Source organism: Euprymna scolopes, chromosome 1, assembly GCF_053919585.1.
Source record: "Euprymna scolopes isolate OS-2025 chromosome 1, ASM5391958v1, whole genome shotgun sequence".
Taxonomy (NCBI): Eukaryota; Metazoa; Mollusca; class Cephalopoda; order Sepiida; family Sepiolidae; genus Euprymna; species Euprymna scolopes.
Window position 1 is genome coordinate 95,106,052 of NC_136482.1, and position 15,191 is coordinate 95,121,242.

Here is a 15,191-nt window from a genome sequence, read left to right on the forward strand (position 1 = left end):
AAACAACCATAAAACATTTTCATCAAACACTCGATGATTATTGATAAAAAAAAAAAAAAAAAGAGTTAAAAATAGAATTTTTTAAAAAATTTGTTTATAGCATAAATTTTGAAGAGTCAGTCCAAATAAGCTCACTCGAAAAAATGGTAAAGTATCATTAGAATATGAACACTCAAGAATGGGATCTATTAAAGTTGTTTTAAAATGAAAAAATATTCTGGTTCTGACAACATAGAACTAATAATTCTTAGAAGATAGATAAGAGCCATAGTTGAAAAAAATTCATAATAAAAGAAAAGTTAAGGCGTAAGGAATTTTCTGCTTCATTGTTATGATTAGTCACTTGAATTTTCTGCCCGAGAATATAGTTGCAATTTAAAAATAGGAATCACTTTAAAGTAGGCTATGATAGCAAAAATTAAATTTTACGTATGATTGAGGAGAAAGGGATATAAGAATATCAATCGCTTCCAGTAATCACCAGGAATAAAAGATAGGAAATGGACCATCCTAATGGTTCTTATTCATTTGGGAAGACTTTTATCAGCAATACGAGTACAGAAGTCTCTGGACAGGGAATAATCAATGATAACCTTAAAAACATACAATGAATCAGAAGGAAAACAAGAGAAAGAGAGAGAAAGACTGTGTGTGTAAATGAATGTAGATTCTTGTTTTACCATTGTTTTCTTTTGTTTGTTTATAAAAAATGCTTTTTTGATCTACTTTCTAATATGATCTTGATCACTCTCCTATCTCGAGTTCTAATGATCTCAAGAGCATAAGAAAAATGAATCAACACTCAATGGTTAGAGTAAAACCAACTTCTTTATTATTGGATACAAATTGGTCAAAAGAATTGTGCTGATTTTATTATTTGCCTCCCCATAAGGATAAAGTTAGACACAACGTCTGTTTTTAATGTGAGGGAAAATCCAACTTCCCACTCCCCACACTCACACCAAAAAAAAAAAAAAAAACAAGCATTCTTGATTCGGAGAAAACTTAAAATTGCCTCAGTCTAGAAGGATTTCTCCACTGACTGCAGACAGAAAAAAATGAAATGCAGTTTCAGAAGAAAAACTACACTTTGCTCATAGTTAAAGCCCAATATGTATGTACATACGTACGTATAATTGTGATTTGTGTAATATCATTCTAGCCAAATGTAAATCAGCCAGACATGACTGTTTGGTAATCAGGATACAACGAGTCTTTTTAAGAAATGATAACCAACAACATTTTCGTTATTTACCTTGTTTTTCTTTGGACTATTGTCTTCATTAATGTTGATATTTAGATTTCTGCTATACTTTAAGCAATGTGCTCTCCCCCATACATTTCTCAGGTATATTGTTTATTGTTTATTTATGGTGATGTTGACTGATTGTGAGGTTTCTCACATACATAAATCGGATGAACTGATGAGTTTGATGTTTTGTAAATTAATGAACGCTCATAAATAGCGTGACATTCTTATAAGCTTTTGCATTTAGATCTGATTAAAAAAAAATATATATATATCAAAGTGATCATACTGAATTCATATCTTCTGTACTAGGTTGACTAACAATGTTTGAACAAAACAACAAATGGGCAAACTCTTGCAAATGTCTTATTCTCAAGTGTGGCTCTCCATTTAACATATAAAGTTATCTTGTCGGATTTTCAAAGTTAGATCCAAATAGCAATGATGTTTGATTCTGACGAGTCAGTCATGTTTGGCATTTATCACTGTGTTATTTGCCAGAAAAAATTGAAATTCCAATCACTTTCATCATTTACATATTCAGTCAAATAACTCCCAATATAATTGCTCAGTCTACTATGGCTTTATTTCATTGGCTAATCATCTGTTCATTAGCCAATCAGATTATTGTCTTTGTTAGAGAAAATCTATATATTATTACTAGGGCTGTGACAACAGAATATTCTTTTCATTCTTTTGACTCTCGGGTATATATCCGACTCGGTTAGACACACTTAATCAACCAAGAACCACATCAGTTTATATAAAAACATGAGATATTAACGGATATATACTAATGAGACAAAACAATGAAAAGAATATGCTGTTGTCACATCCTTAATTATTACAAATAATTAATATTTTAAATACAAAAAAAAAATCATTATAAATGAAAATTACATCTGAAAAAGGTCAGAGGGCATATTGATCAAAACATTTATATTAAATATTAACATTAAAGCAGACAATAGTTTGAAGGAAAATAATGTAAATAATAATCAACTTAATCATACAGAATGAATTGAATATGGGTTAAAAAAAAAAAAAAGACATTTTTAAAAAGTCAAAGAAAACAAGATCAGTGTTTAAGATTATATGCCAGAAATAGGAGCTCTTTTTCACAATCATATCGTCATGAAAGAAGTGTCTTATTTTTTTTTTTATATATATAATTTTTGGCATGGGTACACCAATTGTCATGAACTCTTAGAAAATTAGAGCATTTCTATAGCAAATAGATTTTTTAATTTTTTATTAATAAATGAAAGCACTATGTGTTTCACACAGCCATGTTTGTTGCCTCTGTATTTGACCGTAACAGGACAAATGGTCATTAATTTTGACATTTAGTTGCTTTCTGAACCAAATTCTCAAAACTTTTTCAATTTGGGAAATTGCATAATGTTGTGAAAAAATAAATGATTATAAAAAGAAATTTATTAAATTATTAAATTTTGAAAATAAAATTCATTTTTTACAAAAAAAAAAAAAAAAAAAAAAAAAAAAAATTACTAAGCAACGAAATGCTAAATGACCATTGTTGTGTTGCAAGAGTTTGTTACGGACACAAACTATCATGTATTAATTAACATTTTAAATAATTTGTTATCGAAATGTACTGAGATGTTGTGACTATTGGAATATTCACTTAAAAATATTTTTTTTTTAAGTATAGTAAACATCAGAGAATTCTCCTTGAAGTTATATTATTTTATTGATTTTTTTTTTTTGCAAATAGAATTAAAATTTATTTTTATACAATAATGAGATGAATAATGTATTTGGTGAGGGCTTACTTTATTTTCATAGTATCAAAAGTATATCCTTTTTCATTTTCTTTGTCACACTTTTAACTTATCTCATTTTTAATAGTGGTATGCTTTTTAAATGCTTATAGGATTCATAAAAATAGAAATGGAGGGGAAAATCGGAGAAAAATGAATAGAATTTAAAATAAGAGATATTTTGAAAAAATTCTTGCAGCAACAGATAAATTATTACAAATTTTATGAACTCACATCTTCATTGTGTACAATATATATATATATATATATATATATATATATATATATATATATATATATATATATATATATATATATGCAAAGAGTTTGAATATCAAATATGATAAACATCATTTTCAAAATTTTTAACTCATCCTAACCAAAGATGGTCATTTTGTAATTCTATCACCCCAAATCATATTTTAAATAAAATGATAGCTGTTTAATTAGTTTACTTTCAATTAAAATAAACTTTTACAGTCAAATTACAAATTTGAATTCATCTTTTTAAAATCTAATTTCTCAATCTGAAGGAAATTGATTTATCATATTTAGTATTCAAATGCTGTATATATTCAACATTGTATCTGTGTGTGTATGTATGTATATATATATATATATATATATATATATATATATATATATATATATATATATATTTGTAGTTATTAGTACATTACACAGAGAACAATTAATTTTTGCTCTCAAATAATGATCAACTCTTTCCAATAATCGTTTTTCTTATCTGTCAATTTCCCAAACTTTTTGTTTTAACGAAGGAGACAAATGAAACTTAAACGAGTTATAAAAATTATTTATCTCTAACATTCTGACACGTTTCTCCTACAGAAATATTTTCTTGTAAAAAAAAAAAAAAAAAAAAAAAAATTATATTCTAGAATATTTTTTCATGATAGTGATTTTCATATATTTCCCTTTCCAGATCTTAAAAAAAAAAAAAAAGATTAAGAGGCGGGGAAATACACATGACAAAGATAAATATGAACACTACCCATGAATGTTTACTTTTTTTATATAAATAAAATCATAACTTAATTGATATGGTCATATAATTTATACTTTTGTCTGCTCTCAATTGTTTTCGGAAAGAAAACAAAAAGATCGATAGCATTTAACCATTGAATGATCTCTGCTGTTTTTCTTCTTTTTCTGAACTTGTGTCGAACATGATTTGAACCCAAACAACAAAAAGGCATAAAACAGCTGTTCAATATACCACATATCACATTGGAATTGCCTTGCTGAGTCTTGATTTTTTTTTTTTTTTTGACGATTGATGCATTCTCTTCAATCTCCAAAGGCCAACTGTTCTGTTTGTTTCACCAACTGAAGAGAGAAAGAAAGTCAATATAAAACAACTATCACATGCAATAGAAAAGAAAAATTACTGGTTGCTTTACATTTTTATCAATACATATTAACTCAGATCCGTTTTCTTTATACATATAAAGTTGAGTTATTTGTCGTATTGACTTGATATTAAAATCCCACTTTTCTACTTAAAAAGTAAAAATAAATTCCGAATATAATCAATTGTGAATATGTGAGGATCAAAGGGTAACTAATTTGCATATTCCTTTAAAAATTAAAATCTCATTAATTCATCATTCGTTCTTTTTTCTGTTTTGTCATTGGATGATTGATTTCATTTAACTATAACAGTTTTATTTATGCATAATTGCATAGTTTATAGTATGAAAAAGTTCTAACAGACACACACACACATATATAAGGAAAAGTAGTTTGCTTGAAGCATTGCTGGTAAATAAATGTAGAAGAGTATAAAAAGGCTATAGCAATGCAGAGAACCGGGTGTTAAAATGATGTGATGTGTGGACAAAAATGGGCAAACGAAAGCGGGGCTCGTAGAGTTTTTTAAATTTTTTTTTATTTTCATATATCCATTTATTTTCCAGGTCAATCACAAATACAAAACAGTAAAAAGCAAACTCTACAGGACCCTCTTTCGTTTATCTATATGTCACATCATTTTAACACCTGGTTCACTGCATTGCTATAGCTTTCATATTTATAATGTGTGAATACAAGATAATCTCCTAGACTAATGAATGAATGATTATGAGTTTTGGAATATGTATTTTCAGCAACACTGCGAGCAATATAGGCATATTAAGTGGTAAGTCTGGGGGGAAGATCTCCCATGTGTAATGTAGCAATTTCCAAGTTTGGTATCTAGAGGAAGAATTCATTGAAACAATTTCAGTAGTCTTGAGCACAATAAAACAAATAGCGATCTGCAACATTTTTTGTTGACTTGGCAACCGACTATCGTAACCCTAGCAAGAAATGACTACTATGTTAATCAAACGATGTAAAACAGGAGTGAAGAATAGAGGATTTATAAACATGAAAAATAATGTTTTTAATCAGTTTGAGAATCGGTTCTGAAGTTGAAAGTTTGTTACAGAATGTATATTTTTTTCTTCATTATAATAGCGAAATTCGAAAATCGAAATATTGAATTTCAAGTAAAACCAATGGCATCTCCTGAATTGTCATGTCGAATTTAGTAACATATCCAAAAATTATAAAAAAAAAAAAAGAGGAGTTAGAAAATCAATTATTAATGAAAAAAGTTTTCGAAATAACTTTCAAGTTTATGCATAAATAAGCAGTATGAAGTCAGGGGAAGTAACTCAGTCTGTCTTGTTACAATTAATGGTGAATGTCACGTAATCATCTACATGTTTTATGTAATAATGAAGTGATATTGACTAATTGCAACATAATTAAGTAGATAACATTGCTTTTAGTTGAAATTGGTATGAAAAGCAAGTAAATACCATTAGTTTTGAATGAAAATGGGGGTAAGGGGGCTGAAGTGGGTTCTCGATCTTGCCCAATGGTCTCCTGCAGACTAGCAGAAGGAAGGAGGTGCCTTACTTCTCCTTTAACAGTAGTGCTATCCCGCCGCCCTATACAGTGCCTAGTAATCCCAACTAGTCACCCATCTGGTATTGGCCTGGCTCATTGTTGTTTAACTTTGGTGATCTGGTGAGAACCGGTCTGTCAACATGATTATGACGTATGTTTAATGTATGATATAGATATAGATTTTTTTAAAAAAAGATCAAAAAGAAATGTTACTTTTTATGATACATACTTCTTCTAAATTGCGTCGATATTCTTTATCAGACATGCCTCTCACTTTTTCTGGTATATTTCGGTCATTACGGCTGAGAATCTGTTTTAAATTATCAGTACTGAAAATTGGAACAGGGTCCAACTTGTTTTGGTTGATCAAACTCACAAGGTATTCTTTGTAATGGATTCTGAAAATAAAATAAAACATGCACATTAAGACTATGAGAAGTTTAAAACAATTTCATATATACTTTATGTCGCTAAGGATTAAAAGAAGAAAAAAATTGACTTCCTAATGAAGAAACAAATCTTTGTGAATTTAGTTTCATAATCAAATTATTTTCTGAAACAGAAATCATTAAAACAAGATTGCTTTAATACTTGATAAATAGTAAACACCAAATGTTTAATTAATATAAAAACTTTACCTTAATGTTTAAAAAAATAGGTTTTAAATAGTTATTTTTGAAAAGTCATACAGTAGGGTGGGGGAATAATTAATACAGGATTACATCTTTTGAGTGTTTAAGAATATTCGGTAAGAGAAAATGTTTTCACTTTAACAGCTTTCTTAGAATAAGTATTGTCAGAAAAAATAAAACGAAATAACAATGAAGGAAAGGAATTTTAAAATAGGCTAGTTCAAATAAAATATCAATATGCAAGATGAATTGCTATTTGGGTCTGACATTGAAAATCCAGCAAGATACCTTTATATGTTAGAAGAACTAAAAGAGTCACACACACACATATATACTAGCAGGTTGATCCGATGTTGTCCGGGATTGAATGATGATCAATGAATATTTTGCACTCCCATATTTATATTGTCATCGAAATCGATGAAATAGCCCATTTTTTAATCAAATCGATTGCTAGCCTCTCACAGTGACTAAGTTCAAAATATATTGTAATTTACATTACACTGTAGAGAACCTACTGTTGATTTTATAAAATTATTTTATATAAAATGGTTTGCATTAAAATTTAAAATGCAAAAATCATTTCTCTCTGATAGGCTCATAAGAGTAGTGGTTGATGAAATCAGAGGTCCAGAGTATTAATGCTGGAATCCCTCAGAGGTCCATCCTAGGCCCAACTCTCTTTCTGATCTACATCAATGATCTCCCAAAACACATACTTAAATCAAAACACATACTTAAATATGCTGATGACACAACCATATATGGCAACATATCAAAGGCCATAAATGACAGTTCTCTCTGATTCTCTCTCCTCTGATCTTGAGCGTGTGGTACAATGGGAGAAGCGGTGGCTGGTTACTTTTAATGCATCTAAGACCAAGCTCCTATCTTTACATCATCAACGCTCTGATCCCCATCTGGCATCAATTGAAATGGATGGCTCTCGTCTTGGGGAGGCTCCATGTTTTGACAAGCTTCTGGGATTGACCTTTACTCCTGATCTGAAATGGAACACGTACATCAAGTTTGTTGCCAAGGTCGTTGGAAAAATGGTAGGATCCTTCTACCGTTCCAGAAGATATCTCACTGCTGATGCAATTCTCTATCTATATGTCCAAGGTACATCCAAGGATGGAGTACTGCTGCCACATATGGGCAGGAGCTGCTAAAAACAGTCTATCCTGCCTTGACAGAGTACAAAATAGACTTTGTGGTTTAGTGGGTATGCCCTTTTCTCTTCCCTACAACCTCTCTCCCACAAAAGAGACATTTGCGAGCCTATCTTTGTTTTATCATTACTTCCATGGCAAGTGTTTGTCTGAGCTCCAATCTCTGGTCCCCCCCCTCGCCAATCTTTCGCGAAAAACACCCATCTAGCTGAAACCACTGGCAATAATTTTCCCACTCTTTATCTGTGCTAAAATCCAAATGTAGATTCCATGAGCAAAGCTTCTTTCTTAGAAGTGCATGCCTGTGAAACTCTCTTCCCTCTGCCTGTTTCCCACCCGACTACAACTTTGATGTCTTCAAGTCCAACATAAACAAATTCCTGACAAACCGCCCCTTTAAGTAAAACACTTTATCAAATCTCCAATACTAACAATTACTACGATACTATCACACTGATTACTGTACCCGCAATAACACTTATCCCTGAGTGGCTTCCAGGCCTTGATAAGTGGTGACTACCATGTAAAGAAAAAAAAAATTGTGCTTTAAACAGAAACATTCATGTCGAACATGTCCCTGTCATATCAAAGAACCTACTTTCGGCTTGTGTGGTAATAAACTTTTCAAATACACTTGTGATGTTAGGTTTTGTAAGATGTTAACTTTGGTCAAAATCACCTGTTCCTTCTTTCATTGAATTATTTCGATTATCAATCCTTATTGAAGACATTCCAACACAAAACCTAAGAACACTGCCAGGCAAACAAAGTACCTTTGTGTGAAATTTCATAAAAATGAATCTAGCTGTTTTAGAATCCATAGGAAATAAACTCACAAAAACAAAGTTCCTTTTATATAATAGAGATGGAAGGGTTGTGTTTGAGGGCAATTGCAATGTACTTATGGAAACAGTCTATGTAGCAAAATAATTTTTTAAAATAACGAAATAACTACAAAATAGACAATAGAGCAGAGCTAAATTACAGTTTCCTTGTATAACCACATATTATATCCTTGTTTCCTTGTATAGCACATATTATATCCTTACAATAACTGCAATATTCACCACAGACTACGAATAGTCTATATGTATGAACACTTACACACACCAATAGCTATATCTGAAATCCACATAACTACAGACTACTTTATACAATACTGGCCACAAAAGACATCAATAGATATACCTGATATATGTACTTAATAAGTAACAGCACAACCTTTAACTAGAATATAATCCACTGCTATCACAACCTTGTCTGTCTGTGCACATGTACCAGTGTGCGTACATGCATGTTGACTTACACACCTTCCCTCTGCACATAAAAATAAAAATAATTTAAAAAAAAAAACTATAAAGAGGAATAACTCAGCACCTCGCTAAATCAGTTGCTTCCCCTTAACTGCGCCTTGACTTACATGCATACGCACATAAGCAAACTGCTGAACAAGCAAGTAAACAAAACAAGCTGCAACAACGATTAAATTTTTTTTAAATAATTGATGAAAAATATAACAATAAATAAAAGGTACTTGTACAGTTTAGTCAAGACATTAAAAAATGAAAATATCGAAAAAAGTTTCAATTGTATGTATCCGTTATGGAATGAAGTTCTCCGAAAGAGAATTTTCACTTAATTTCATCAAGTAGTTTTTTTTTTACAGCGAAAAAACAATTTATGATACCGAGCAAAATGTTCGATTTTTAGGAAGAAAAGCTAGTATTAAAGATGCGAAGGGGTGTCAGCGCTTTACCTGGAGTTATCTCCCTTTGGCATTTCTAAAATTCAAACAAATTTTTTTTTAATCCAAGATGGCTGCCTTCAACACGCTCTCATAAAAACGTGTTTTTCCGCTGCAAAAAAAACAAACTACTTGATGAAATTAAGTGAAATTTTTTTTCAGATAACTTCGTTCTATAACGGATACATACAATTTAAACTTTTTTTGTTATTTTCATTTTTTAATGTCTTGACTAAACTGTACAAGTACCAAATAAAATTTATATTAACTTTAGGTAACACCTATAACTTATCAAATTCAGAACTTGATTCTGGAAAGTGACGCATCAAATTTGCAAGCCAATTCGACTGCGATACTAACATACAAATCTTACTGGTCTTTGGGCCGAGATCACAGTGTAGTATCTGTTCTTCAGATGCTGCACTTCAATTTCTTGTTCTGTCAGTGGAGGAGAAGTCCTTCACGACTGAGACAATTTTAAATTTTTGTTCCTTTTCTCCACGTTAAAAAACGACCCTGGTGTCTAACTCTGTCCCGTGGGTAGGCATTGTAAATAGGGACTAACATACAAATCTAACATGCAACATCTGGCACCGACACAAACACAGAATATAACATTCGAGAGTTGTCTCCACTTTCTCTCCTCACTGACTAAGATACATTTTCTCGAAAATATTTAAGAAAACTTAAGAAATCAAGATTGTAAATTAAAATTTACAAAGAAATTTATTGCTCGACAGAATACTCTAAAAACAGTTTTAAAGAAATCCTTATCCTGCGGTGTTTCAAAAAATGCTATTCTTCTCTCCAGAGAAAAGAAAGACATTAGCAAATTACTAGTATAGCCAATCTAAGAATTTGCTGGTTATGGCATTAGATGAAACAGTACTTTATGATGGTTTTTTATAAAATGCAAAAAAATATGTTCAGATCGGTTAAAACATGTGAACATGGGAAAAACAAACTGAGTATAATAAGTCCAGAATGCATGAAGACTCATTGGTTATGAGTTAAGAAAAGTTTTTTTTAAAAAACAAATAGTCAGAATTTCAATGTCAGCTGAGATGTGCAAGTAATTCCAGAGTGAAAAAAATGTGATTTAACTGTAAAAGAAATCTAATATAGCTTAAAAGAATATAGAAATCTGCTTGAAGTGGAAAGTTAGATCTTAAATTTCAGTCACTTACAGCTAAGCAACTCATTTCGTTGGCCAGGTGTCTAATGGCAAAACCTTGAAACTTTGAAATAAGGATTTCTAAAAAAAATTGTGTTTGGAGTATTCTGTTGAACAATAATAATAAATATCCTTATAAATTTTAATTTACAGTGTTGATTTCTTTCCATGATGACAAGCTCTACTTCCTATTGTGTTTGTATTCAGCTTTTTTTTTATTTGTTTTATTTATATATAATTATTATAATAATTATTTGAGTATATATAAATATTAATATTTATATTAGTTTTAAGTTTACACTTGCTTTTATCGGGTAAACTTTTCATTCTTATTGCCTGAATTGATACATATATATATATATATATATATATATATATATTAGGCTAGGTCTAAAAATTCAGTTAAGATGCCGGAAGTGGACTCTGTTTATCTAATGGAATGGATGTCAGTAAAAATGAAATGAAAAACGAAATCATATGCAAACACTTCTTGTTTTATCTTGCTTTATATTAAAAAAAAAAAAAAAAAAAAACTTTTTTTTTTTTTTTTTTTTTACATTTCTACAAATATTTTTTTTTATATTTCAAATATGGAAATATTTTATTTCAACTAAGTAATTTAATCTTTCATAGTTTACATTTCTATGAATAATTTTCTATTTTAATATTCATTTATATATTCTAAAATATATTCATATTGAAACAATTAAAAAAATTTTTTACAAGTTTTATCACATAATTTTTCCATAAATAATGTATCATAAAACAAGGTAACTAGTTTTAATTGAATTACGAAATCAAAACTTCCACCATAATTTTTTTATACAAATGTTGAAAATAAGTTTTTTTTGATAACACATTATTATGACAAAAAAATTCTGTGATAAAACTGGCGAAAGACATAAATATATTATTTCCAAATGACACCATTTATAGAAATGTAAATAATAAAAATTCTTATTAGTTTTATTTTTCGTGATAACATAAGTGCTAAAACACAAAAAAAAAACATTTATAGAAATGTAAAAAATGAAAATTTATTTTTTATCGTTTCGTGATAGCACAAGAAGTGTTAAAACTAAAATACTTTTTTGAAATAAATTTTCCATATGGTTTCGTATTTCGTTTTATGATTACTGACTTGCATTCTATATTTAGATAAACCTAGTTCACTTCCTATGCTTTTACTTCATTGTGTACTGAATTTTTGGACATAGCATATACAAACATAATAAAAATAATAATGGCAGCAAGTCGTTCTCGAATATTGCCATTACTTAATATGTCTCCGGCTCAAAAAACGCAAACATGAGCGCAACTAGCAGCATGTGCCAGACGGTCACCTCTATGAACCTTTTCTAGTCCAGCGCATCCAGTGATGACCGGGTCCAAGCTGTGGTGCCCTGAACACATACATACATACAGAAATCAGACAAAGCAGAAAGTCACCTGATATAAGGCGCTAACAAGAATGAAAAATGATTGCGAAGACAGGAGATGCCCACTGGCCTTAGTCTTTAAAAGATCAAGGCTATAAGTATATAAGGAAAACATTACAATGAGGTATAGGGACAACAAATTGATAAAGACCAATGAGTCAAACAAACTGGAACAAAGGAAGCAGAAAATAGACAATTCTGAAGAACGCACGCTATAATAGTACTTATAGAAGAGATTGAGACTAAAAAAATGTTGCAGAAAAGAAGAAGAGGTGGGACCAATCAAATTACAGATATGTTTCTACGTTGCTTCAAATAAATATTTTCTTTTTGATTTATATCTTTTGTTAGTTTGCTAGCACTTATTTAAATCGAGGAATAATAAAAAAAAAACATGATATATAATTTACAAAGTTTAATTTTAGAATAGTACAAACATAGATAACTATAAATAGTAATCTATAGGCAAAAGAATTCTTATTCAAGGGAAGTAACTTATAACATTACTTTTATTACATTACGCTGCTGTTTTTATTAATGCTTGTACAAATGATACTATTAAACAAACGATTTATTTTGTCCATGGCACAGGAAATAAACAAAGAATACCATAAAGTGAAAAATGAGACTCATATGGGATTAAAACCTGTTCCTTAGAAAAGGGGTCGCCTAACAGGAATGCTATGTCTTCTGAGTTACAAGTTCAAATTCTGTAAGTCATTTTTCACTTTGTGGTATTCTTTCTTTATGTCCTGCCCCACAAACAAAATAAATCATTTTAGTAATATTGTTTGTACAAACAATAGAATCAAAAACAAAATAAACAGTTTAATACATAACATACTGCAAGGACCCATGGCACAGTCGTTAGTGTACTTGAAAATTCAATTGTAAACATGAAGGTTGAAGGTTCAATTTTCGGTATGGATGACCGAAAAATACAATTGCTAATTACTTAGGACCTCTATCCAGTTATGGCTGATGAAACAATACCATGCTATCCCTATGAAGTAAATAAAGGGTTCCAAGGCCTTCTACTCCAATAGTTTCTCCCCCAGAACTGCTAGACTTTGGAACTCCCTTCCGGGATTCTACTTTCCAAACTGTACTGACATGCAGAAGTTCAAACGCCATGTGAACAGACATCTTGCTACTCATCTCCCTTTATAATACCCCTGCAACTTATGTCCCCGATAGTAGCCTCCTACTTCAAAGTGGCACCGTGCCTTGTTTGGGGTGAAAATTGAATAATAAAAATAATAATAATAATAATAAATTCAAAATTCTGCCTAAATTCCCGAGTTCGACAAGATACACCTGAAGAAGATCAGAGGTTACATCGACCAAAATGTTGTGAAAATGGCACTTAAGATGAGAACAGTAGTCCAAAGAATCCAAATAATATGACATAACATTCTAAAATAAATATCTAATATTGAAAATATACAAAAAAAACAGTAATGTATGCATTATCTTAATTCAGAAAATGTCCATACAAACTTTATATGATCAGTATTAATTGGTTTCCTAAATTAAAATATTTTCTCAGCATATAATATATAAAGCTATGTTTGTAAGAGTAATTGTACTATTACTAAAGAGCCATACAATTGTGACAAAAAAGAAAATCAAACATTTTTAAAAAATAACAAAGCATTTTTTTATACATCTCCTATATAATATTTTGATTGCAGAAATTCCTTCTGAACCAAAGTACCGTAGGTTTGCAACAACAGATGTCACATACAAATTTATTATGTCTAGGTTATTAGCCACTATCTTATATAACTTTAGAACAACATTTTAGATATGTTTAGCTGTCATAATAAAATCCTACATTACATCCTAGGAACATCATCATCACAATCGTACGATCTTTATATGAAGTAGTTCCTGTTTTTCCTTCTAAATCTAAAGTCCTCTTATCGCTCTCAGTCAAGACCAGGAAGAAATATACACATTACTACATTGTCCTGCCATCTTTCATAACTGGATCATACACTCATAGACATACAATTACCTTTCCAGTTCCAGATTTAAAAATAATTTCTCCCTTCTAAAATTCCGGCAATTCTCATTGGTTGAGAGCTGAAAATCGATTATTTCGGAATACACACTTTATTAAAAAAAACGAACGCATCAGACCTTTACAAATATGGCAGCTCTCTCTACACTAAGCAATAGTTTTATTAATATCAAACCAAATACAAAAATATTAACCACTCATAATTATATATTTATGTACTTATACCCTCACAGTTAACATACATTATCACCTCGCAACTACCCCCCCCCGAGCCTACAAAAAACAATCCCTGAAACAAAAAATATAAAATTTACAGATAGCATTGTTTTTTTTTTTTCGCTTTCAAATTTCTTTAACAAAACAGCAACAATGCTACTTTTTTTTTTAGCTTTTTTTTTGTAGTTTGTTTTATAACAGGCTATTTCCTTTTTTATATTTTATTTATATGTTTTCCTATACCTATGCATACATTAACATCGCATAGATACCCCCCCCCAAAAAAAAAAAAATCAAAGAAAAAAAAACCTGAAACCTAACATTAATATTTTCTTTAGAATGACAACTTCTTTTTCTTTTGGTTCATAGTATTTGCACATCGGGATCCTGACAGCAATTATCAAGGTTAAATTTGGAACAAATATTTTGACCTCCCCCACACACACACTAACAGGATGGGGTGTATATTCAGAGAGCCATTCTTAACATAGGGATGTTGTGGGTGACCATTTCGAAAGCCGTTCTTAATATGAGGATGTTGGGGGTGTCTATTCAGAAACCCGTTCTTACCATCAGGAGGTTGGGCAACAACAACCGTACTTTATTGTTTTTATGAGGAGAGGACCTGTTTGATTATCGACCAATTGTTTTTTACCTTAGATCCACTCACACACTTTCCTTTAAAATGATGACTTACATAGGTTTTCCCCTATGCTGCTTAAGAAAATCTCATTTACATTTGGTGGAGATGAGTAGTTTTCATGATATAAAGCTCTTTATTATGCATAGTATTTGCGCATAGAGATCCTAACAGCGATTATCAAGGTTAAATTTGTGGC

At 30.4% G+C, this 15,191-nt stretch overlaps 1 protein-coding gene across 1 annotated transcript in view; it reads right to left on the reverse strand.

The window, feature by feature from the left end:
• Positions 1–4,048: 4,048 nt before the first annotated feature.
• The window catches only part of LOC145252212 (uncharacterized), a 157,584-nt gene continuing 146,441 nt past the window's right edge, over positions 4,049–15,191 (reverse strand). The window contains exons 21-22 of the mRNA XM_080111718.1: positions 6,179–6,347; positions 4,049–4,380 (exon numbers count right to left, since the gene is read on the reverse strand). Of these exons, the coding sequence (XP_079967844.1) occupies positions 4,342–4,380; positions 6,179–6,347 (208 nt within the window). The 3' untranslated portion in view covers positions 4,049–4,341. The remainder of the gene's footprint in view (positions 4,381–6,178; positions 6,348–15,191) is intronic.